The 27201-nt window shown below is 41.5% G+C and overlaps 1 protein-coding gene across 2 annotated transcripts in view; it reads right to left on the reverse strand.

Annotated features, from left to right (window-relative positions):
• Positions 1-222: 222 nt before the first annotated feature.
• The window catches only part of Dnajb14 (DnaJ heat shock protein family (Hsp40) member B14), a 43693-nt gene continuing 16714 nt past the window's right edge, over positions 223-27201 (reverse strand). For both annotated transcript variants that reach the window (XM_050126836.1, XM_050126837.1), the window contains 6 exons: positions 25143-25288; positions 14244-14429; positions 12706-12800; positions 11910-12019; positions 11052-11224; positions 223-7634 (listed from right to left, as the gene is read on the reverse strand). In XM_050126836.1, coding sequence (XP_049982793.1) covers positions 7510-7634; positions 11052-11224; positions 11910-12019; positions 12706-12800; positions 14244-14429; positions 25143-25288 — 835 coding nt within the window. In that variant the 3' untranslated portion in view covers positions 223-7509. The remainder of the gene's footprint in view (positions 7635-11051; positions 11225-11909; positions 12020-12705; positions 12801-14243; positions 14430-25142; positions 25289-27201) is intronic.

The following is a 27201-nucleotide window of genomic DNA, read 5'->3' on the forward strand; positions in this document are numbered from 1 at the left end:
AAATGATTGAATGAAGGAAAGAATGAACATATGAAGACCACAAAATATGCCAGTAGGTGGTGGCGCACGCCTTTAATCCCAGCACTCGAGAGGGAGAGGCAGGCGGATCTCTGTGAGTTCGATGCCCGTCTGGTCTACAGGTGAGTTGCAGGACAGCCAGAGCTACAGAGTGAGACTCTGTCTCAAAAAACATAAGAATAAAATATAATGAAGACAAATCTCTTATGGTGAGAACATCCCTTCTTTTTATTAATATGTTGAGATAAATTACAGACTGAAAGACAAAAATTCATAAATCATTCATTACAACATTCATTAAAAATCAAAAGCATCTTAAGTTCTCACAGGAAATCTTAGATAAGTCTGATATAACATTAAATTTTTACAAATCAGACCTTTCATTTTTAAACCTAATTATGTGATCTTGAATGCACTGTGAAGATCTCCTTTATCAATAGTACTTCATTTTCCTAATACAAGGCTTCCATTCAAATCTCACCAGACCTTGAAAATCTATACCACACCCTGGAAATGACCTGCAGCTTAAAAAACAAACAAACACACAAATGAACAAGAACTTTAAATAGAAAGTTTCACACAGCAACCTAAAGACCAAAAATAAAGCAGTTTTTAGTATAAATAAATTATAAATACCAATTCATTCTGAAGGTAATGTGAAAATGCTATGTAATATCACTCAAAAGTCCCTTCCAGTGTTCACAGTACCACTGGAGGGCTAAGCGGAATCTTGCTGGCACTTACATCAGGTGTCTGTTGCCTCTCTGCAGTTTCTAGACATTTCAGCAAGCAGTCACCCCGAGTTTTAATAACTTCTAAACCAGGACATTTCAAGGACCACTTCTGGGTTACCGGACTCAAAAAGATACAATTTTACTTGACTCATGGGCCTTAAACTGGGAATCTGCATTAAAACATGGACATCAACTGAAAGGTTTCACATCACTGAAATCCTCTTCACTAATGGTCACATTTTGAAATAAGAATACCTACTGCTAATGGAAGCCCTGCTCTGCGCAAACAGTATGGGATTTATTAAACAATCACACATCTGAGGTATTAGCTGGAAAATATATACATTATATATACACGTATACATGGACACACCCACAGAATATTCACAGATCTATTGGCCCCTATACCAGCAGAAGATCAAATTAATTGAAAAAGAATCACGTAATAGGAAAAAGTTACACAGCAGGCATTTACAAAAATGTGGTTACATAATCCTTAATATAAGGAGCATGTTTTGAATCATTGCTTTGAGGAAAAAATGTTTCCATTTATATGAAAGTATCTGTTTTATAGAAGTGAAACCAAACAGGGAACCTGGCTTCAGGATTGTGAAGCCGACCAGATTATTAAAGGTTGTGCAAGAATTGCTTAAATAACCTGGTTCTTTCTGCTTTTATTTTTGTTTCTTATTGTAGTTGAAACAGTTATACAAGATACCCAGGCTAGCCTCAAATCCATAAATCCCCTGCCTCACTTGGTGGTTTAAGTATTGGGACTACAAGCATGAGCTACCATGCCTGACTTCTACTTACTTGTAGTGGAAAACTGAATTTACAGAAAAACAAAATGTAGAGGTTATTGTCAAGTTTTTCTTTTATTTTCATTGGTTTACAGAGAATTTTAAAGATTCCTCCTATTCTGACATGGCTAGCAGACAAAAGTTTTTAGCTATCTCGTGGATTAAAATTCAGGATGTTCATCTTCATACACTTTCTTGTAGATAATAAAAAATGCTATGGGTTTCCTTTCAGTTTGCCTCACTCAATAAAAAGACGGATGGTAAGACATCCAGAACTAAGCTCAAGCGTCGAGTGGGGAAGCTAAGCAAAGACACTCATTTCTCTTTAAACCACTTGGTCCTTTGCTATAATACTTGCCTAACTGAAGGATGATCGCTCGTGAGGCCCTCTGGTCCACCAGTCATCATTTCACCGCTTTAAAAAGTGGGAGTTTTTAAAATTGAACATCTCAGAGCACAGTAACAAGTGTAGCACGTGTGAAATAGGTGCATTCCAATGTTACTAATAAAGATAAGGAGAGTGAAAACTCACTTACTTTACATATCAGTGTAAAAGTTTGAACAGCCAGAAAAAAATCAGCATAAAAGTGCATTTGAAGTCAAGGGCTAGCATCCCACAGTCCTGTTCTTGGGGACACCTGAGCTGAACAAAACAGAGTGCTTTCACAGGCCCGTGCACATGGGCACGCGCGCACACACAGACATCCTATCTGTAAAAATTTTCCTTATCAATTCTTGACAATCATGAATAAGCATGTAGTGGCTATGAAATGATCGTGCACTCAGATGCAATCAGGTCTCAAAATGTTGTTTTCGCTTATTAGACGGGAAACTTGAGATTCCTCAGTGTTCAGTTAGCCTATTTGGTAAAAAAAAAAAAAAAAAAAAAAAAAAAAAAAAAAAAAAAAAAAAAAAAAAAAAAAAAAAAAAAAAAAAAAAAACTAAGACTTCAAGATAACTAACTAATGTTAGCGTATTCAGGAAGAAGGGAATGGAAAGGAGGGAAAGTGCTGTTTTCTTTCCTCCCAACATGTGTGGATGAGCGTGAGTGCATGCTTCTCTGTGTGTAAGGAGATAAAACGTCAATTACTCATAGTGTAACTACCATTCCCAAACCTCCCAGTTAATATGCAAAGGTGAAGAGCTACTGGGTAAAGACGAAAGCAAGCAAATGAAACTGGGAAACTTCATGTATCTATAAGGCAGAAAATATTGGGCTTTGTACCATAGCCTGAGTAGCAAGCACACAAAAAATCTTTCAGCTCAAGCCACCTAAATACACATGAAGTTAAATTCAAAGCCACCAATTATTTCCTTCCACAATTCGGGCATCGTTAATGATTCAGTCTTTGCTTATATACTTTATATGTAGCTTAAGAGACCAGTCAGCCACACCCACAGCTAATTCCAAGTTCTGTTTAATCTAACCCATAAGTGTCATAAAAATGATGGGATGCAGCAATGAATCGGAAACAATACTGTCCGAGCCATGTGTGACTCTGCTGTGTTATTGTCTCTCAACACGACCTATCTTCTCTATCCCTTTAAGGATGGGATTTAAGTAGGTTTGGTTCACATAAATATCCATCACATTAATGTAAATTTCCCACTAGAACTGGAAAAATAGCTGAAAGATTTTCATTCAAGTTCCTACAAATTTCTGACAGATACAAGCTTTCAAAGTTAAATAAAACTCTATGTTTTAAGTGACTTATTCTACAGGCTCAAGAGAATATTTAAATTTCTGTGGCGTGTGCTCACTTCTGCAGCATGTGTATTAACAGCAGCACAGACAGAGAAGAGCATGGCCCCTGTGCAAGGACAACATGAAAATTCATGAGGTTTCTATAGGCTTTAATCCAACGAAAGGCAAACAGAAACTGAAAACAGGCACAGTGAACTCCTTTGAAGAAAAAAGTGGGAAGTAAGATCGGGGAAGTCAAGACTAGCAAATGTAAAACCATGAGGCTCACAGGCCACACGGGGTGGAGACAGAACTTTGCAACTGCGGGTTTCCACTAAAATGAAAAGCCAGCAAACTGTTATTGTGCTCGTGGGTGAGGGCTTCCCGCCAGCTTTGGTCAGAGAAACTCATTTCTGTAGTGGGCAGAAGTGACCTTGGAGCTCATGAGGGTCACAGTAAGGAGGAGACATGACTCCTGGGTGCTCTGCGTAAGGGACACCTGCACTACCCACTCTGAGGCTCAGAGAATACTGAAGAGCAGGGGGTGGAAATAACGCGAGAAGTGGTGATGTGTTCGACACAGATACCACACCGTGATTCTGCACATGGTCTCTACAAGGTCAGGCCTATCCACATCCCATTGTGGAGGGGGAGGGGCTCAAGAGGTTACACCCTGCCCTGAACATCTATCTAGTGGCTGATGAGGGAGGGAGACTTTCCTTCAGGGTTGCAGGCACTGGTAATGTGCTATGTTCCTGTAAATAACCCCTCACCTATTCCCTACATGCAACCACAATGAAAACTCCTTGGGTCGTCATCATCAACAACAAAAAGACTGAAGGAGAGAGGGCCACAGGGGGTGAAGATGATGGAATGTATTATACATGTGTATGAACATGTCATAATGAAACCCATTGACATATGTAACTAATATGCATTAACAAAACACAGCTTTTGAAAAAAGAAGGGAGAAAATGAAAAACTTAAACCTAGTGGCCAGGGCGAAAGAGCTATAGCATGAAGAGGCGGAGTCTCTCTGAGGACACTGCCTACGGAATTAAGATAGAAAAGAGAATCTGAGGGCTGGTGAGATGGCTCAGTGATAAAATACTCCCTGCACAAGTCTGAGGACTCCAGTTCAGTCCACAGAATTGAACAAGGCATAAGAAGAGAACTAACTTCTGCAAGGTGTTCTCTGACCTCTACATGTACACCTTGGCACATGTACACACACACACACACCACCATAAACATAATAAATAAAATTTATAATAAAACATTTCAAACAGTCGCAAGAATCACAGGAATGACCAGCGGTTGAAGCCCTCACAAGCTTGCCTTGAATGTTCCAGGTTAAAGGCTGTGCTAACAGAGCAAGGCAGAAAGCTGAACAGACTGGGACAATCAGTGCAAATCTGGCTGGAGACCAAAGGGACAACTAAGGAAGTTACTGAGTTGAAACAATATGTACAACACATCATTCTTCAGATCAAACATAGACAAAAGAAGACTTCAAAAGTGCACTGGACTTAAGAAACCCTTACAATGAAGAGCAGAGGACTTACATGAACAAGAAACTTAAGAATTTAGTTATCACAGATCTTTTAAAAACAAGAGAGTTTTGAAATGGATATTTCAATGGCTATGTTAAACATGAGAGCCATGATCTTCATGGGAAATGGAAAACTATGTGTTCTTCTGAATGAAAATACACATTATAGCCGGGTGGTGGTGGTGCATGCCTTTAATCCCCACACTTGGGAGGCAGAGACAGGTGGATCTCTGTCTACAGAGATTCAGCCTGGTCTAAAGAACAGCCAGGGCTACACAGAGAAACACTGTCTCAAAAATAAAACAAAAGAAAACAAAAAAAAAATCCCACTTTATTACCAGGTGTGGGAGCACATTCCATTACTCCCAGCATGGGTGGGGGTGGGGCGCAGGCCAATCTCTGTGAGTTCCAGGCCAGCCTGGTCTACACTGAGAGCTCCAACCAGCCAGAGCTACGTGGTGAGACCCAAAATACAGAAAGAAAGTGACGCAATGAGCAAGCACGAAAAGCATCACAAAAGCAGCATGGCAGCCTCCTCAAGGACCAGAGGACTCTGGGAAGAGAAGCACTAAGTCTTATCATCTTCTTTCCAGAGAACAAGATCAACAGCTGATGAAATACAAAGAAATTAAAGGAATAATAACGGTTTGATGCAATTCAGAAATCTGCAAACTGAACGCTGAAATGAGAGCTGAAGAAGATTTGGATGAAAAAGAAGTAGAAAAATACAAACAGCTATGTTTAGAGGCATGCAACGTTGGGAACCATTCACATGAACTAAACAACTCTAATTCAGGCTAATCGTCAGACAGGAAGCTTGCTGAAGGAAGCAGAGGAGAACTTGGAAGGCTCTGAGAACAAGGCCCAGAGTGCCCTGGAATTGTGAATGTGACATTAGTGTAAAACTCAACCCCAGTTTATCACAAGCAAAGAGCAGTGATTCCTACGTCAAGCCCTCGGCCTTCGTGAGCACATGGGGAAGAACCCATGGACAGACACATACTGAAGAGGTAGAGGCAGCCACTGTGGTACATGGTCCTTTGAAGGTGTTCCTCAGAAGCTAGAAAAGTCAAGATTCTACTTTAGAGAGTGACAGAAATATGGATGACGGTGAGGAAAAGGTTCTTACGAAGGATGACTAGACATGCAGCGCTTTAATAGTTTTATAGTAAATGTATGGTGTGAGAACTTCAGGAGGAACCTTTTCCTTGTGGCACTCCTCTTGTTACAGGTCCCATTTCTAGGCATGGTGGGGCTGTCCAGACACCTAAAACCATGTGTGTAATTACAATCAGGTCTTTCTACTGGAGACTCTGACAACAGAACACAAGAGACTGTTTTCAAGACAAGCCAACAGATGACAAAACAGCAATATTTAGGAAAGAATCCGTAAGCAAAACCACAAAGTCTCTCTACCTAACATGCTCGTTCTTGAGCAAGGGATTGTGGAGGGGGGGGGGGATAGGTCAGGACAACAAACTACCAAAACTGTGTTTGTAATTCCTTAACTGTATGAAGCGAAACCATGAAGCCATCACTATCATTAAACATAGAAGACCACAAATCATTTCAAACCCAGAAAGCACCAAACCTTCAAGTCCCAGCTGAGTTTCCCAACGTGTATTACAGACTGAGTTACAAGAAGCTGAGTCTAAAGATCTGATGAGTTGCCTGGGGCAAGTGAGCTCAGCTCAGAATGCTCAGATGAGGTCTTGCAGTCAATCACAGCTCCAGCTGCTACTCTACCTCTGCTCAGGGCCGCGTGTGGCCCAAGAGATCGTGCTCTGTCCAGTAAGTCAGCGGCAGTTGGAAAGGCACATAGCTGGGTGTTAGTGGTCATTTTGTTCTTATTACGTATTTGTAGAAGAATCCATTTGCTTTGGGGGTCCTGCTTCAGTTATATCCATGAAATTGAATTTCCATGGGAAGAAAGTTCATCTTTTGCTTCATAAGCTTCAGTAGCCTTGAAAGATACATAAATGAACATTTGGGGCTAACTTTTAATTACCAGAATTGTGAATGGCATAACTGCAACTTACCACTGAAAACTCATTTAGCATAATATTTGTCATCATATTTTCTTTAAAATCTATCTTATAGCATTTTGTTCCTATGTATGGCTTAGCAATTCATAAAACTAAAGAGCATACTGATAGCATATACCAGTTCATTTATCTCATTACATATTCTGGAATATAAGAACAATATTAAAAATGTCAATTCCTTCTACACTGTTATAAGCTTTTACATAAAGTTTTGTCTTTTCTTTTTGAAAAAGTTTCATTGTTTAAACTCCACACACCCAAATACCTAATGGAAAATGGTACTGTGTCATAAACATTCATTCCATCAGCCTAAACGGAGCGCCTCATGGAGCTAAACGCTAAAATAATTTAAATAAAAGGCAAGCATTCATATATACACAAAATGATTGTAAAATTATTTACATGGCAAAGGAATAATGGAGAATCACTAAAACTGGCAATTGCTACAGGTGTGATAATCCTCTCCAGACATCGTAAGGAATCATGTAAGATTTCAGAGGGAAAGTAAGTGCAGAAGCATACTAAAGTATTTAGTTGTCCGCTCTTACTACTGAATGCGCCAGTAGGCCATCAACTCCTCAGCTTAGTCTGTAATCAAGTCTTCTTCGGCTTCACGGCGAAATGAAATGTACAGAAAAGACAGAGTACATGGGCAGGAGTAGGCGGGACTTCCGGCTTATCCCCCCTTGTAGAGACTGGTCAGCCGCTCCAGCTCTTTGCAGTTGTCCATGCTTAGAGCATCCGCCTTCCTCCGCAGCCGCTCATCACGGTACACCTTAGCAGCATACTGCATATCTGTTTCTGTATACAAATATTCGTTAGTTAACAACAATTTACATCACCTTAGTCGATTACATTTAAATAACACTGAAGAGAATCCATACACACACACACACACATATATATACACACACACACACACACACATATAAATTTCTCTGAACTGACTTTAAAGAAAGAACCAAATACAATTCCTATAAACCAGTTCACTAGGACTTTTTCTTTTAAAAAAATTTGAACAGGGTCTCTACACAGACCTCGCTGTCCTAAAGCTCAGTATGTGGACCAGACTGGCCTTGAATTTGGACGTCCTCCTGCCTTTGCCTCTGTGTGCTATGATTAAAGGTGTGTACCACCACACCCATCAGGTTTTTTCTTTATATATAACTTTACTTTGACTTAGCACGCAAAACCAACATCAAAAGAGAATACAGAGACTAAGGCTAGAGCCCTGCCATCTCCTCCCAGAGTCCTTCCCCTTTACCCCAGAGCCCAGCGGCTAAGGTACTGGGATAACTTCTCAGCTTTTCTAAAATATCACCTGAAACCAGGACTTACCATGGCTCTGTGTGGTTTATGAGAATTCCAACAATTAAGAACACAAATTAAGCTGGGTGGTGGCACACACCTTTAATCCCAGCACTCAGGAGGCAGAGGCAGGTGGATGAGTTCGAGGCTAGCCTGAGCTAGTTCCAGGACAGCCATCAGTACATAGAGAAACCTTGCCTCAAAAAACCACTCCCCCAAATAAAGACACAAACTAAAATAAAATCCTCCTCTCCCTCTTCCTCCACTTTCTTTTTCTCCATGAGAACAGATTTCAGGATATCGCCCAAGCTGGCCTCAAACTTGCAGTCCTTCTGCAGCAACACCCTAAGTGCCAGGATTGTGTGTGCTTTCACACTTGGGGAAAAAGCTGGAAAATACATATACACAAGTACTGCTCCATACAACTTGAAAAATAACCACAATTCTGCCTGCAAGAATTAGATGATAAGACCAGCTGAACATATTACATGGCTTGGTCCTAGGAGAATCAAACTGGCAAAGCTGGACGCCTTCTCCTTCCCAGACAGCCTTCATAATTACAAAGGAGTGACACGGGCTATCGGAGAACTATCATCAGCTGTGGATGCTGGATGCTGGTCTACTACCCTGCCAAGTAGTGTGTGCCCATCATGCAACAGCGCCATGGTTGTTATGGGGTAACTAACCACATTCTGATTGGACTTGAGATCCACTCCACAGGAAGGAATTCACACCTGGTACTGTAAACCTGGTCAAAAACCTGTGGCTTTGAGATCATAGGCCCAACTGGAGAAGCTATGCTATTGTTTTGCTAAATGGACACAAAAAGCTTGTCTTTAAACACTTGTCTAACCCAGTGAATAACACTCCACCAGCTTTGAACAGAAAGGGTGGTGCAGACTGACTGTGAGTGACTGTGCTAAAGGCTCCCCCACCATGGGGCATTCCCACCATCCCCTCCTAAGATTGGGGAGAATGAAAGGAATGAAGAGCTGTAAAGGCTGGAGGGTTATGGAAAGATGTCCACCAGGAATGACTTCACTGATGCTCTTGAATCACAGTGGTTGTGATCTGTGAGATCTGCACAACACTGGGTCATCAGTACTCTTGCATGGAGCGGGAGGAAGGCCCCAGCCCTCTCTGAGATCTCTACCCAGTTAACAGTTGGCAGGGGGAGGGCATCATAAGACCCTACAGCTATCTGCAGTTAATGGCTGCTAAAGGGAAAAGGGAGAGAGATTTTCTTTAGTGGTGTTACAGAAGCAGTACAAAGATGCCCATGTTCCTGTACATACCCACACTCCCAAAAGGAGCCCTAGTTAAAGCCCTAGTTAATGAATAAAGAACTGCTCTGAGCCTATGGCAGGGACAGAACAGAACTAGGCAGAAAAAGCTAGGCTGTATGCTGGGAGAAAGAAGGGCAGAGTCAGAGAGAAGTCATGGAGCCACTGGAGACTGATGCTGGTAACTTTACCGGGTAAGCCACAGCCACATGGCGATATACAGATTAATAGAAATGGGTTAAATTAATATAAAGTTAGCCAATAAGAAGCTAGAGCTAATGGGCCAAGCAGTGATTTAATTAATACAGTTTCTGTGTGATTATTTCGGGGCTGAGCAGCCAGGAATAAAACAAGCGGCCTCCTTACAACAACCCAGTATTATGTGCAATTAATAAATGTGTGGTGATTTGAATAAAAATGGCCCCCATAGGCTCATAGAGAAAGGCAGCACAATTAAGAATTGTGGCCTTGTTGGAGGAGGTGTGGTGTTGGAGAAGGTATGTATGACCTTGTTGGAGGAAGTGAACTTATTGGAGAAAGTGTGTCACTGATCCTACTGCCTGACAATCTGGACATAGAACTATCAGCTACCGCTCTAGCACCATGTCTGTCTGCATGCTACTGTGCTTCCATGATGACAACAGACTTAAGTCTCTGAACCCATAAGTCATGCCCAATTAAATGTTTTCCTTTTTAAGAGTTGCCGTAGCCAGAAGAGAGTGGCACTTGCCTCTAATCCCAGCATTTGGAAGGCAGAGGCAGTCAGATCTCAGTGAGTTCAAGGCCAGCCTGGTCTACTAAGTGAGTTCCAGGACAGCCAGTACTGTTAAACAGAGAAACTTGGCCTCGGAAAAACAACAACAACAAAAAAGAGTTGCTGTGGTCATGGTGTCTCTTCACAGCAATAGAAACCCTAAGACAAATGAACTATAACTAAATAATAAATAACACTTAACATTGGTACAAGCCACTATGCTGAATGCTTACTGGATAATGTGTTATGATGATAAGGTAACTCGTTTAGAAAGAAGCAATTTGATCTTCTAGATAATGTACGGCTGGAAGAAGCTATCTATTCAACAAAAATGCTCATGAAACACTGTGAGACAAGAACCATTTAGTAAGTTATTATACTGTGCCAATTATTATGTTTTGCCATGTGTAGAAAAATCATTACAGTCAACAGACATGTTAGATTGCTTCCGGGGTCTCCAGATGCTAAGACACAAGAACATGTATGTCTCTTACACAAAACATCTGTGTTTGCATGTCCTACAGATATTCTCCTGTGCATGCTGCCTCCATCTTACTAATGCTGCCTGATATGGTGGAGATGTCATGCACAGAGTTGTTACAGTGGATGGCTTAGAGAACAATGAAAACAAAAACCATTGGCACATGTTCAGGACAGACACAACTGCTCTTTTTCTGCACAGTTTTGATTGACAGCTAAACGAATCCATGGATGAGGGACGCCTCAAACATAGAGGGCTGACTGTACTCATTCATGTACTGGATTCTAATTGTAAACCAGGTAATTTCTCTCCGTAAGCAGCATAACCTACAACAAGCATTACAAAGACTCTGAAGATTTTCTAAAATGTTAGAAAATATTTGATAGACTTACTCTGCTGTCTTTCTTTCCAACAGTTATTTCGAATATTCATCACATAATCTTCCTCCACGCTCTTTTCTACCTTTTGTAATAGTGCTCCTTTGTATTCGCTTTTAAAGTCCTTACTGACGTAATAAACAACACCCAAGTTTTCTGTCTGCATTTTAATAGTTTGTCCTGATCCACTGCAAAAAGAGATATAGGATTATTCTTTATTTAATTAAAACTATATCCTAATATTCAAATCAAGAAACAAAAATAAAAGCAATTTAAAGTTAACATCAGTATTGGTTACATTCTTTTTTTTAATATTTATTTATTTATTTATTATGTATACAATATTCTGTCTGTGTGTATGCCTGCAGGCCAGAAGAGGGCACCAGATCTCATTACAGATGGTTGTGAGCCACCGTGTGGTTGCTGGGAATTGAACTCAGGACCTTTGGAAGAGTAGACAATGCTCTTACCCTCCGAGCCATCTCTTCAGCCCTTGGTTACATTCTTGAAAACTGCTCCAAGCCACTTTGCACAGAGTGCGCACTTTTTGGTTAAGATTCCTTTGTCTTCCCATCACTTAATTATGCCATTTCCCACGAAACGACACAAGCCCAAGGCCAATTTTCTCCTTTTCCTTTCTGTCTTTCATGTCAATGTATTAACTACTACATTAAGTTCAAATTCAAATACAGCACTTTTGTCCTGATCCAAGTGGGACAAGTGTACACCAGCAACAATTATATAAATGTATCACTATTTTTAGAATCAGAGATTTTCTTGTAAAAGAGTTGGCACTTAAAAACATCAAAGGACCCTTCAAGGGGAGAAATAAAACAGCAACAATTAAATGTAAAATTTTACTTAGCTACTTACGATCTGGGATATAAGGAATAAGGAGGATTGGAGACCATCAACTGGCTTAACAACGACACTAGGATCAGCACAATAATGGGCATCAGCTGGATGAACACAGAGAACCCTCCCTATAGAGAGAGCAGAGAACAACAGGGTAATGACTGCCAGCAATCCAGTGGTTGCCGTACATTCTGACAGGTACAAAGGACGTCTGTGGTTATCGAGGGTAGTGCTTTCAAACTTGCTGAATAATCTCAACTTCCTGTTATAATCCCTAAAATACAAACTCCCCAGGGTTGAAAACTAATCCAACCTCCTTTGAGAGATAAGGAAGCCTCCTCCTGCCACGCACACCGAGTCACCCGGGTTTGCGGGAGCTGGGCTCAGGCCCCTTCCTGTCTTGTCCAGTGTCCTTCCCGTGAAGCTTTCTACACTAGGAGTTTCATTAACACAGGCAATCAGGTATGCCTGCATTAGAACCAAGCAAAGATTCTCTACCCAAGGGTTTTCAGCATCATTTCTAAATCTTTCCAGTCAAGAGAAAGAAGCCACCTTCAGAACGTACAAAATATAGATATACCTTTATCAGAACTATGCAATACCAAATCAAAAGGCCCACACTGCCACCACCCTACCCTGACTGCTACTCCTGTGTCTCAATTATTCTCATAGGACGTCTGAGTCTCCTTTGAACACTTGCTAAGAGAAAACTCATTATTTCCTAAAACAACTTGCCCTATTTTTAGTCAATTCTAATTGCTTTCCTGAACTAGAATTTGTCATTTTGAGATTTATAATCACATTATAAACATACATCTGCTCTTTCTTCTTCTCTTTCGTGGCCACTGTGTCGGTGTTGATGTTGGTGACTGTAAGCAGCCCGGCCATTTGAAAATGAGTGTACACTACCTAGAAAATTAAAGACGAGGTTAAATTAGTGAATCCCATTTGCCTTGATGCGACAAAAAAAGGCACATGCCATCATGCCCACCTGTCTGTAACTAAATTGCTGGATGTTTGTTTTCAACAATGAGTGTTTACTGTCTGATCTTGTCTCCACCTTCCATCAGATATGAGTTACTGTACCCAGCTTTCTAAATTTCTGTGTGAAAATGTGGGTGCGAGTTCCTGAACAATGCTCCACACATGAAGGGCCATCAGTGGTGGTGGTTGCTCCTACAAACCTTAGGCCTTTATTCTGAAATTTTTGATTTCTGCACTTAACTATATCACATACATCTAGAAATCCAAAAAGAGCATTACAATTAATGTTTTTAAAATGCTAATATATTAAAGTATAAGTGGATCACAGATGGACATATTTAGTTGTTTTCAAATGGAGTGAAGGGCCAGCAATGGCTACTATTGACAAAGTAAACCATATTATAACTAACAGAGAGCTTCAAATTAACTATTAAGAAAAAAGTTTTGTTTCCAAGATTTCTGACTTTTGTCAACATATTTTAAGTCAAAATTCCTAGTTTTAGTAACTTTCCTTGGAGGTAATAGACTCCAATTTTTCAAAACACAGGTTAGAGTTTTGATCTATTTTTACAACTCGGGGATGCTTTGCAAAAATGTCCCATCAATGACACCTCTCTTTCTCTATGATACTAAGACAGGCTCTCAGGTCAGATTCTCATTTTGAATGGGACATTTTACTCAGCACCTTACATCAATGTCATCAACAAGCCTAGAGCTTAAAAAAATATATTCTTAAATTCATTTCCACATAAATAGTTCACAGTAAGTGAAAATAGGAGTTTACACTGTTTATGCCAGCACTGTTAGATCTTCTCATACAGTGGGAAATGATACTTCCTGTCAGCCTTGTTTAAGTGGTTGCTCCTACTCTACCACAATAAAAAGGCATCTAGAAAGTTTGTGTATCAATCAGACTGTCTACTACTTCAATGAAATACAGAAGAGGACCTTTACATACATTGGCATTAAGAGTCTAGGGACTAATGCCAATCACTCTACCTAGGTACCAGATGTTCCCCTGTTGTAACCTCTATGACACATAACCTCTGGCCTACACTCTTTTCCTTCAGCTTCCACTAAGACAAGTCATCTACATCCTTCAACCCTGTTAATTAAAGACAGGCCCAGTAACCATGGTAACCCTTGATGTTTCCCTCCTTTGGTGGAAAGATCCTCGTGCTCCAGCCAGTGACTCCACCACTTGGGAAACTGAGGCAGGACGGCTACTCTAAGTTAGAGATTAGCCCAGGTTACATAGTGAGCTCCAGATTAGAGTGAAACTCTGTCTTAAAACAGAACAAAGCCCAGATGAGAACACTGGAAATCTCTACGAAGTCTAGCTGAGGAAACAAAATAAGCTCAGAGTACCTGAAGGAAATCCACCTCCAAAAAAGATATTGAACAGGTCCTCCGGAGTTATGTCGGCTTCACAGCCTCGGTGGAAATTGAACCTGCCGTTGTTTTGGTGATTACAAGCTTGGTCTTCGCTGCCTGTGAGGTCATACTGTTTTCTTTTCTCTGGATTGCTTAAAACTGCATAAGCATTTCCAATCTCTAAAAAAGCAACAAGCAGCAGCATTGGAAAGTAACATCTTCAGTCTATAGATTGTCTCACATACATACAACTCAAATATTACTTGAAACCAACTGAGAAAAATTACAAAATGGTAACAATTTCTTTTTAATACTATATGTATATATTTGCAACATCATGCTATCTCAATATAGCTTTCTGTAATAGTCCAATCTTCCCACTGCCTTGGAAACAAAGGAATTGCCATCTCTCCCCTGCAACATTGCACCATGGCCTCTAAAGCACAGTCCCCCACTTTGTGTTCTCATAGTGAGCCATTCAAGATTGCTCAACTACACAGCATGGATGGAGGTCACACACTTTTAATCCCAGCACTTGGGAAGCCAAGACAGGAGGATTTAAAGTTCAAGGCCACCCTGACAAACAAGACTACTCCCAACAACCACAGTGGTATCCACCAAGTATGGAGAACCCTACCATTTCTGCCCTTCGCTGGCTAATAGCTTTTCCTTCGCAATAAGATTCAAAGCTTACTTGGTGAGTGAGTGTCTAAGGTCAAATGCTCAGCATAATATGAATACATACCCAATACATAACCCAAGACATTTCTGCTGGAAATCTTTTTCTTTTTGCACACTACCACCTATTTTATTTCTAAACAACTTGTTTTCCTTAAGACAGAAAACCCCACATGAGAGTAGGGACTGTCTACGCCTGTGCTACAGTGCTCAAGGGTCCAGCACAAAGTCTTATGTGTTGTTGCTGTTTGTTTTTGGTTTTATAGTTGGGTCTCACTACATGGCCCAGGCTAGCCTTGAACTATTCAACCATTTAGTGCGTGTGCAAAATTCAGGGATGCTTACAGCTCCTAGTTATTTAGAGAATTAAATACAAATTTTATTTTGGTGTTCAAAATTTTTTCTTCAAATGTTTTACTTTGTGATAAATATAGATGCATGCACACTTTTAAAATACACAATAGATATCCTCTACACCTTTTTTCTAATTTCTCCTAGTGATAATATCTTATCAATTATAGCAAAATATCATAAATGGAGTACTAAGTTCTACTAATTATGTCAATAGAACATTCTTTCAAGTACTCTAATTCCTCACTTTGTATGTGTGCAGGTGTGTGCTGTGGACGCGCAGACCATGGCTACAACCTGATGATCAAGTCAGTTTTTTCTGACCACCTTTCTGTGGTTCTGGGAGTGGAACTCAGGTTACTGGATTTGCATGGCGAGCACTTTTATACTAGCTGAACCATCTCACTGGCACTAAGGGGTCCTTTTATATAACTGGATTCAATCCCTGCTCCATCCTGCAGCTCCTCAATCCCTGACAACTAATGAACTATTAGTCAGTTCTCTATTTTTACCATTTCTAGGATGTTGAAGACCCAAAGTTGGGGATGCATACCTACAAAGTCAGCACATGAGAAGCGGAGACAGTGGACCCTGAGTTTAAAGTCAACCTAGGTTACATATTGAGTCTCTCTCTCTCTCTCTCTCTCTCTCTCTCTCTCTCTCTCTCTCACACACACACACACACACACACACACACACACACAAACATATGTGTATATATATATGTTGTATAAATAACACAGTATAAAAATAGGATTACTTCATATAAATGAAACTCTTTGGAACTGACTCATTTCAATGAGCACAGTATCCAGACAGACCCAGCTAGTCGCTTGGCAGGAGGGTGTTCGTTTTTATTACTACATAGTACTCTATGGTAAGGATACAGCACTGTTGGGTTAACTGCTCATCCTCTCCATGACAGCTGGGCTCTTTCTAGTTTGGGGCTATTATAATAAAGCTGCTATATGCCTTTACCCCAGGTTTATGTATAAATGAAAATGTTCATTTCTCTGGGATAACTGCCAGGAGTGCACTGCTCAATTGCATAGTAGCTCTGAATTAAGTTTTTTGATCAACTTCCAAAGCTGTTCTGCAAAATGATTCTCATTTTACTTCTCTTCAACAATACATGAATAATCCATCCCATGCACCCAGAGCCTTTAAAAGGAGCTGGTACACTTTTCTATGTCAGCCATTATGATAGGTGCACAGCACTATCTGATATCTTGGTTTCACTCTGCATTTCTCTAGTGGCTAATGATGCTGAAGTCTTTTCATGGGCTCCTCTGCCATGGGCAAATTATCTCCATGTCTTTTCTTGTGTGTGTGTGTGTGTGTGTGTGTGTGTGTGTTTGGTGTTGTGTGACATGTGCATGCATGTTCTTGTATGAATGTATCTGTGCATATGCAAACATTTGTGTTAGCATTTGTATAAAGGCCAGAGAATAACCTTTGGGTGTTGCTTCCTCGGCTACAACCTATCTTAGATTCTGAGACAGGCTCATTGACTTGAGCTCCCAAGTAAGCTGGACTCAATGCCAGCGATCCAGTAGGGATGCTGAGTGTGTGCTGCCAGCCATGCTTCTTCTTACCGTGGGTTAACTTCGAGATGGGAGATGTCTCTGCTGAAGATTTCTTCTGCTTTAACTGCTTAGGGTTCATTCAGTTTCTCACATATAAAACTTAGTTTTGGCCAAGTCTGAGAAGTCTCCAAACTTTCACTGTCAGCACTATACACTCTGTCTCCGTCGCAGTCTCAGAGCCCCCAGACCTGAGCGTTAGATCTGTTAGAGCTTCAGGCTCTGTTAGGCTCTTCTTCAGCTCTGTTAAGTTCCTGGTTGTCCAAGTGGGCAGTGTCTACTTTCTGTTTTCTAGTTCGTCCGTTCTTTACTCATTCTGCCTTTTCTTTCATTCATTCATTAGCAGGTGTTTCAGATCTTTACTTATGATAATGAATTTCTGTTTTGTTCAACTTCTGTGTTTCTTTTCTGATCTTGTTTGAACTTCGGTTCTTCGGAACAGCTGTATCATTGCCACAGTAACACATTTATACACAGTCCTGGCTTTTCTGTCCTTCCATGTGGTATCTAACGGAGTTCTAAAACTCCATGTGAGGTCCTGGTTCTTAGAATGATAAGAGATTTTCAAATACAATTCTGCTATTTTGTCTACTGCAAGGCTCTGCATCTTAAATGCTGTGCTTCAGCTTCTTCCCCTGTGCCATTCCAATGGTGTAAGGGACACTACCTCACCACTTTCGGGCAGGAGCACACTTCCTTTCCCCTCAGACTCTGATGACACCAAGTGAAGGAGTGGGGACCCCCTCACTAACATTGGGAAGACACGGGGTTTCCAGATTTGTATTAAGCTATAGTTGTCTCCTGGATAGAAAAAGGGTGCCTTATTGCTGCTCTCCGTGTGGTTTTATTGACACCATGAAGCTATACCTTTGTCTGGATAGTGGTCACCATGCCATCCCTAATTCCCTTTGTGATGGTAAATCCAAACTGCTAGCATGATTAAACTGAAAACTGCCTCGGAGATTGGTAACCAGTGTCTGTGACGGCTTTCCACAATTGCATGAGGGCTCTGACTGAGTGCATGGATTAGCCTCTGATGGAGTCAAGTGCTGATATTAGTAGTAGGCACTGAGGGTAGGAGGGGGCCCAATTGGAGGAAGAATGCCGTGTGAGTTATGCCCTTGGAGCTACATCTTATCCTGGCTTCCTTCCTGCATCTCTTTCCTTTGCTTTCTATCTACCATCATGTGAACAGCTTTAGCCTGCCGTGCCATGTGCTTTCCCTTCATGACGGACGGACACTTCTCAAATCATACACCCAAACCAATCTCGCCTCCCCTTAAGTTATGTGTCTCAAGTATTTGGTCAAGCTGGTGTGAAAGTAACTAATTCACCGCCCCAGTGGGGAGGAGAGTGGCTGTCATTTCTAGGGAGTCTGGGGTGTGTCCCCCACAGCACCCCACGGACACTGTGCAGCTTCTCCTGAGGCTGGAGAAATGGTCCAGCAGTGATGAGCACTTGCTCTTACAGAGGATCTGATGAGGATACCTGGCACACATGTGCTGCACATACATGCATGAAGGCAAAACACACATAATAAGTAAATAGTGGAAGGAAGGGAGGGAGGAAGGGAGGGAGGGAGGGAGGGAGGGAGGGAGGGAGGGAGGGAGGAAGCTAGCTGAAGGTCCCAACTCCTCCTCTGTCACTGTCCTTTCAGGGAATTAGGGCATCTGTCACCTCATGAGAAAGGCGTGTGGTCCAGTGTGGGTCACTGAGGGGCCAGTTTCTTCTGTAGTATTTGACCACAATAAAACAGTTTATTATTATTATTGTTGTTGTTGTTTTTTCGAGACAGGGTTCCTCTGTAGCTTTGGAGCCTGTCCTAGAACTAACTCTTGTAGACCTTTCCCTTCATGACAGACGGCCTCGCCTTGAACTTACAGAGATCTGACTGCCTCTGCCTCCCGAGTACTGGGATTAAAGGCGTGCACCACCACCACCTGGCCCAGTTATTACTTTTTTTTTTCTTCCATGTTTCTCAGTGCTCTGGGGTTGCCAAGTCCCCCATCACCTAATCAGGAAGATGTAAGGACAGATCTACCACTCAAGTGTCCCCTGCCATACTGCTCCTGAGTCCTGAGTTATAGATCTTCTCACTATTTGTCGGTCTTCCAGGGTCCACTTGACCTGTTCACTGGATAACGTACAAGCTTTTCATCTACCTGGTATGGAGAATAAGGCCAAAGTCGGCTACTCTATTCAAAAGGCCACTGGTGTTTAAACTACTCTGCCTCACTCTCATGGCCAAGCCTTTATCCCTGCCCCTTTCTCTAACCATAAAAAAATCAAACATCACACAAAAAAGTTCTCACTTATGATATGAATGATTCTCCAATGACTCTCGTCCTAATGCTACTTCATTTTTCATCTTTTATGCTACTGAGGAGGATAAAGTACTAAAGAATGCTAGACAGGTACTGAACACTTAGCTATAGACTCAGCTCTTTAAAAATACAAAGGGGTGGGGACTCTCAATAAGTTACCTAAGCCGCCTTGAATGCATGCTGCATTCTGCAGTTCAAGTAAGCCTTGAACTTGTGACTTCCTGCCTTTGTCCCTTGAGCACCTGTAATCACAGTTTTCATAACCAGGCCCACCATTACTTGTCTTTCTGACTTTTCCTCAGCTGTCCTTTTCTGTTCAGGTATTTCGTTACAGCGAGTCTCCTGGGAGAAATGGAGTAAGTCAGTAAATCTTTCTGAGTCTCCATTTTCTCATTATGAAACAAGGGTGGCACTAGCCCCATGACACTTTGTTGGGGAAGATGTGGTTAGGACAGGCCTCATGTGACCTAGGCTGGCCTGTACATATCTGAGGGTGGCCTTGAACTCCTGATCCTCTGGCCTCTATCACCCAGATGCTGATATTATAGACATGTGTCATAAAGTACGTATGGCTTCATGAATATTATATGAAAAAAAAAGAAAAAAGGAAAAACCAGTAATGAAAAACTACAGAATGTTTGCCGGATTGTAGGCTTCACTAGGCTGCAAATGTTTCTGTGTGAGACACAACTCCCTTCAATGAGTACAAATTCTGTAAGGATGAAGGGATCTCAAACCCCTCACTTAAGATAAGAGAGACTTGCTCTTGATCTACAATATTAATTGTAGTTAATATTAAACTACCAAACCTAGCAGCAGCCGTAGCACATGATCCATAACTATTTATGAAACAAACGGCTAATGCCCTCCACTATGACACTCTGCTGACGGTGTAACCATGTACTCAGATATCCCTAACATACCCTGGTCTTGGAGGATGATCTGTGCCAGCTTGGTGGGGTTTTTGTTTGTCGTGTTTTGTTTTGCTTGTTTGGTGGAGACAGTGGATAATGAACCAAAGCCTTGTGAATGAGAAGCAAGCACCACTGAGCTACACCAACTCAAACACAGGTATGCTGTAACGGTGTTTATGTCAGAGATAGAGAGGGAATCCAAGCCACTAGAATAATTTGTAAAACATATTTAGGTACGTTTTAAAAGTCATAGTGAATATTTCTCTGCTTTAGTAAACTAGACAAGCTTTGTTGAAAGACAAAATAGCCACATTTAGTCTGCTGTCCTTGGGAGAATTTGTCTGCCTTGCAAAAACACAAATGTAGTGTTTAACTTAAGTTCCTAATCTCATCATTTTTATTTATCTATTCATGAAGAAAATAACATGCAAATGATTTCCACTTTCTATAAAATAATGTTTCAGTGTGATCAAACCTGACTTCAGTTTTCATATAAAAGTGATGTGGGAGGTCCTTCTGTCTATGTGTTGTTTTTATTGGTTAATGAATAAAGAAACTGCTTTGGACCTATAGCAAGGAAGAACTTAGGTAGGCAGGGAAAGCTAAATGGAATGCTGGGAGAAAGAAGGCGGAGTCAGAGACAGAAGCCAAGCCATGGAGCTGCCAGGGTCAGACATGCTGAACTTTTCCGGTAAGTCACAGCTACATGGCGATATATAGACTAATAGAAATGTGTCAAATTAATATAAGAGTTAGTCAATAAGAAGCTAGAGCTAATGGGCCAAGCAATGTTTTAATTAATACTGTTTCTGTGTGATTATTTTGGTTCTGGGCGACTGGGACAAACAAGCAGCTCTTTCCTTACAACATAAAAGAAAGAGTGGAGGCTAGTGAGATGGCTCCGCAGGGAAGGCACCCGCCGCAATCCCGGGACTCACATGGTGGAAGGAGAGATCCACTGCTGCAAACTGTCCTCTGAGTCCACCTACCAGTTGTGCAGACCTGAACATGCATGCAGGCATGTGAGTACAAGCACACACATATAAATTAATTAATTAGTTAGTTAATTTAAAAAATAACTCATATATATTTATACAGTGTTCTGCAGGCCAGAAGAGGGCACCAAATCTTATTACAGATGGTAATAAGCCACCGTGTGGTTGTTGGGAATTGAACTCAGGACCTCTGGAAGAACAGTCAGTGCTCTTAACTGCTGAGCCATCTCTCCAGTCCAAATAAATATATATTTTTTTAAAAAAGAAAGTAATACCCAAACACTGCTTCTGCTTAGGGAGAAACAGCTTCATATCCAAATGGAAGACTGGCTAAGAATGCAATCAGACATTTAGGAAGTGCATCACGAATGAAGCCTGCCATGTCTATCTGACAGAACAGGCTGCAAGACAGTGAACTACATTTGCTCATTGAAAATGTGTGGGCTACAGCTTGAACTGTCTGTCCAGTTTCTACTGGGTGACAATTGGCTCCTGAACTCCCAATTCTTATCCCTTTGGAACTAGTAGATTAACATTCTTATATATAGATGCCCACCCTTATACTGGCTGTGTGAGCCTCTTCCTAGAGATCATCATCTCCCACCATGCTGATCAATAAGTATTATTCCTCCTTTACAAAGTACAACATTAAACCATGAATATGTAACACACAACCTTTAAAACTATCTTTTTTGGTTTGTTTGCTTTTATTTTTTTTTTTTCAAGACAGGGTTTCTCTGTAGTTTTGGAGCCTGCCCTAGAACTAGCTCTTGTAGACCAGGCTGGCCTCAAACTCAGAGATCCATCTGCCTCTGCCTCCTGAGTGCTGGGATTAAAGGCGTGCACTACCATGGTTCAACTGAAAACCCCACTGAGTGAGACTCCATTGAGTGTATGGCTGGCTTTGTCTGGGATACTTGTGCTATTTGCTGCTTCAAAAGGACAACAGCAACTATTGCAATACAAGCATCTATATTCTTAGTATTTTTATAAGGCCAATAATGCTCACATGACCTTGATGCACAAGTGGTAGAAACCAGGTGAGCATTCTTTGGGGGTTTTGAGTGTGAGTGTGTGTGTATGTGTGTGTGTGTGTGTGTGTGTGATACTGAAAACCAAACACCCTTGTGCACACTAGGCATTTTACAGACAGCTTAACGATCTTCTGTTTTAAAGTTACTTTTACTTTATGAGTATAAGTGTTTTGCATGCATGTAACTGTACCTTGTGCCTTGAGAGGTCAGAAGAGGGCATCAGGTATCATAAGACTGATGTTATAGCCAACATAAGGCCTATGAACCATCATATAGATTCTAGAACTTAAATCTGGATGTTGTGGAAGAATAGATGGTTGTGAGCCATTGTGTGGTTGGTGGTGGTTCCTGGGAATCGAACTCAGGACCTCTGGAAGAACAGTCAGTGCTCTTAACCTCTGAGCCATCTCTCCAGCTCCCTATTTTTGTTTTTTAGAGACAGGGTTTCACTATGTAGTCCTGGCTGTCCTGGAACTCACTTGGTAGACCAGGCTGGCCTTGAACTCACAGAGATCTGTCTGCCTCTGCCTCTTGAGTGCTGAAATAAAGGCGTGTACTACCACTGCCTGGCTTGTTCATTATTTTTGAGTTTCTCACACAGCTCAGACTGACCTTGAACTCACTAGTAGCCAAAGAGACCTTGAATTTTTGTTCCAGCTTGTCCCTTGGGATTACAGGTGTTCACACCCACACCTGGTGCCAAGCCTAACATTCTTAACATGTTACCTGATGCCCTCTTCTGACCTCTCAAGGCACAAGGTACAGTTACATGCATGCAAAACACTTATACTCATAAAGTAAAAGAATTACTACTGTTTACTTTTATGTGAATGAGTATTTTGCCTGGATGCTTGTACCACATGGGTGCAGTGCCTGTGGGGACCATAAGAGGGCGTCAGATCCCCTAGAACTGGGTTACAGAGAGTCCTTCAACCTGGGTCTTCTGGAAGAGCATCCCGTGCTTTTAACAACAGTATCATCTCTCCAGGCCAGGAAGAATATTGACAGCACCAGGCGATCACAGACATAGTGTGTGGATCACACAAATATTTCTAAGCATTTTGAAACAAAAGATTTGCTTCAATTTTATTAACTTTGTCCTGACATTTTGATGCACGTAAAGGATCTCCCCAGCATCTGCTTTGTCCCTCCTCTAGAAAGCCTACACTATTTGTGTGTAACCCACTGAGTCTAACCTGAGCCACCTGTGTGACCATGGGGTTGGAACTCGCGACCAGAGCATGGTGAGCTTATGAGACAACAGGAAAAGGTTTACATTAAACTGTTTTAACTCATAATGTTGAACTCTTAAAATGTTTTCTATAACTTCTTTTTAACTTTTTATTTATTTGTGTGTGTGTGTGTCCCTTGCGCGTGTTCACACACTACACACATGTGTACGGGTCATAGGCTGACCTGTAGGAACCAATTCACTTTGAGTCCCGGACTCAAACTCAGGACGCCAGGCTTGGTAGCAAGCGCCTTTGGCTGCTGAGCCCTCTCACTGGCCCCAGGTTTCCTATACTCCAAATACGCCACTGTGAACTTGAGGAAAGGCCGCTTTGCTTTTCCACAAGCACAGCTTTGGCAGGGCTTTCACTGGAATATATTATTAATTCCCAAATGTATTTTCCTTGGCAACTTCCTTCAACAAATAAGACTGTTCTGTAAACAATATCCTCCTGCCTCCCTACCCACCTCTCTCTCAAGTCAGAGGAAAACAAAAATAATTTTCTAGTATAAAGCCCTGCTGGCCTAGAACTTGCTATGTAGACCAGGCTGGCCTCAAACTTGTGATCCTCCTGCCTCTGCTTCCTGAAAGCTGGGATTATAGGTATGTTCCACAATGCTTAGACTGTAAACCATTTTAATGGTATTATTTTGAAGGACCAATCAAGTCGTCTTTTTTGAAACATTTAAAACAAAAGTACCTCCTTTGTTCCACTCTAAGACCCCAGTGTGCTACTGAAAACGCCAAATATTGGCTCTATGAATATCAAATTCACAAGAATCAACAATCACAAAATTACATTTCACATGTATAATACATTAATTGTTACAATGAAACTGTAACAAAACATGAAATCATTGCTATTGATCTTTTACTTAACAATAAGCCCAAAGCACAGGAGTCAGTCCTGTTGCCAGCAACTCTATCTTTCAGAGAGAAGCCAGAGAGTGCTTCCCTGGACAGGAGAAGTTAAAGGAACCATGTGCAATCATGGGGAGGGAAGGGTAATGCGGATAAGAGATAGTCATGTCTCTCATTACAACACACAAAAGAGGAAATTATGAAGTCAGTTACATAATATTTGTGCTTATTTAATAGAATACTAAACTCACTAAAACTTAAAAGTAAAATAGAAAACACAGACAAGAGATAAGAAATCAATGTTGAAGAAGCAAAAGGAATCCTATCACTAGAAAGGCACACAGAAGAGAGAACTGTGCTGAGCCTGGCGGTCCATGCCTGGCACCTCAGCACTCAGGGGCAAAGCCCGGAGACTGTTAATACAAGGCCAGCCTGAGTTGCACAGCAAGACCTGGGCTCATAAACCCCAGGGATAGAGATGCAACTCAGCAGCAGAATGCATGCCTAACACGGTCAAGGCCCTGGGTTTGAACTCAAGCATCATCAAACCTGACCAGGTGTCATAGAGAGATAGAAACACGACCAACATCCCTAGAATAGACTATCTAGGAAACCATCATTCTAGACCGTGTCCAGGAAAAACGCATTAAAAGTGTCCCTTTCGGTTGACTTGGAGCCAGATGTCAATGCTGGAAGGGAATGCAAACCATCAATCCCCAAACAAACCTAGAAGACACTCATGCTACCTAGGAAAGTGACTTAGGATTGCTCGGCTGAGTAATGGAAGCCAGTTTCAAAGGCATTTCGAAAGTTCTTAAGCTGGTTTCTAGATACACCAGACGAAAACAGAATCTCACATTCTGACACACTGTAAAGTGCATTCTAAAAAAAGACCTTATTGAAGTTTTGTAAGTTACTTTACTTTTAAAAGCATCCGTGGCTCCAGGAGCGTGGTTTTTGTCAGGATGAAACTTCAAAGCAAGCTTCCTATAAGCTTTTTTCAAATCTTCATCACCAGCATCTTTTGTAACTCCCAGAACTTCATAATAATTTTTACATTTGTTTATGCTGTGGACAAGAAAGGGTATGATATGAATTTCAAGCAAGAGCACAATGCTACTCTCTATTAGAATGGGATGAGGGATACCTGTGGCTATAATGACCTATCCAGACTGCTTGTGCCACTTTCTTTGGTATACAGACAATTCCTCCACCCCTGAGAATGTCCACATCACAGTTTATCAAAGCTACAGGGAAGAACAGGCCATGGTGAGCACAGATGAAGGGCACCGACTGTAGCTAGAGAGGAAGAAACTCCTCAAAACGTGTCTCAACTAAGGAGTAAACGTGGAGAGAGCATCAGTGCACAGTGCAGACCTAGGGAGCACATGAGCAGGGCGACTGTCTACACAGGAACCGCAGTGCTCGCCCAGCCGAAGCCAGCACAAGCTAGCTCCACACCATGGCTACTGAGAATTTACCTGAGTTACTCTGAAAAAACACAGGGATCCTGTATTAATAAAACAGTCAAAAGTAGTAATGGGGATTAAAGAATACTTGTTACATCCAATTTCCAACAGTCCATTCCCAGCGATCATCTAATACAGTTTGTTCTTCAGTTCTTTCCAAGGTTTACATACTGAAGTTAGGAGTGAACTGGGAAAAGATGTGGGAGAAAAGGGAAAAACCTCACACATCAATTCACAAAGAGCTAAGGCGGGTTTTACCATCACAGTGCTTGGTACCTCAACAGCCATCTTAACTCCCCTTTCTAATGGAAACATCCACGAGGCACTGTGTCCATGGAGAGGAGACAGGAGAAGGGTACAGTGACAGAAATTACACAGTGTTATTGGACCAAGGACAGCAGCCACTGTGGCACAGAGCTGGTCTCAGTCTAGGAGACTCCCGACATGTGCGGTGGCAAGCTCAATGGAGCCTACAGGATTATAAGTCTCAGAAGCCTGATACTGAACTTCACAGTGTGGGAGGGGACTTCGGTTTTTTTTTTTTTTCAATCTGATTTTGACTGTGCCCTGATTCTTTCCTCGTGGAGTAAGGAAAGTATTGAACTTATTTTTTTATTTTACAGGAGCCCAAGGTTGACAGAATTTGAGCTTTTATAGATACTTTGGTATTTTAGAGAGACTTTGAATATTTTATTTTTTGAGACAGGGTCTCTCAGTGTAGACCAGGCTGGCCTTAAACTTACAGAGATCTGCCTGCCTCTGCCACCTGAGTACTAAGAGTAAAGATATTTGCCACTATGCCTGGCTGATTTTGGATATTTTAGAGACTAAATTTTTAAGGTTTGAACGTTTGAAGATTTTGAGACACTTAAAGTTTGTAATATGCTTTATATTGTGATATTGACAGTAATGCTATCTTGGTGACAATAAGAAACGTTACAGCTGAACAGTGATGTGTTTGTGCATTAAACTGGCAAAGGGCCAACTGTCCTGGATAGTTTTATGACAACCGGACACAATCTGGGGTCATTTTAGAAGGTGAACCTCAACTGAGTCCCCACCAGACGTTTTCTTGATTGATGACTGATGGAGAGGACTAATGTTGGGTCATTAGGGAATGGAGCTACTTAACAGGGATTAGGAGGTGTGGCCTTGTTGGAGGAAGTATATCACTAGGGGTGGGCTTTGGGTTTCAGATGCTCAAGCCAGGCCCAGTGTCTTGCTTTTCCTGCTGCCTTTAGAGCGGGATGTACAACTCTTAGCTCCTTCTCCAGGACCATGTCTGCCTGTGCGCTGCCATGCCTCCCACTGTGAAGACCATGGACGAAACCTCTGAAACCATGTCAGCCCGAATTAAATGCTTTCTTTTCTTTTATAAGAGGAGTTGTGGTCATGGTGTCTCTTCACAGCAACAGAACAGTGACCAAGAGACCCTACTTTCTCACATCACAGCCTTTCCATCAAGCTGGGGGTCATTTTTCCTGTTATTGCGACCAAATGCCTGACTATGAC

The sequence above is a fragment of the Alexandromys fortis genome, unplaced genomic scaffold (genome assembly GCF_014885135.2).
Source record: "Alexandromys fortis isolate MF-2015 unplaced genomic scaffold, M_Fortis_MF-2015_v1.1 scaffold_274, whole genome shotgun sequence".
Lineage (NCBI taxonomy): Eukaryota > Metazoa > Chordata > Mammalia > Rodentia > Cricetidae > Alexandromys > Alexandromys fortis.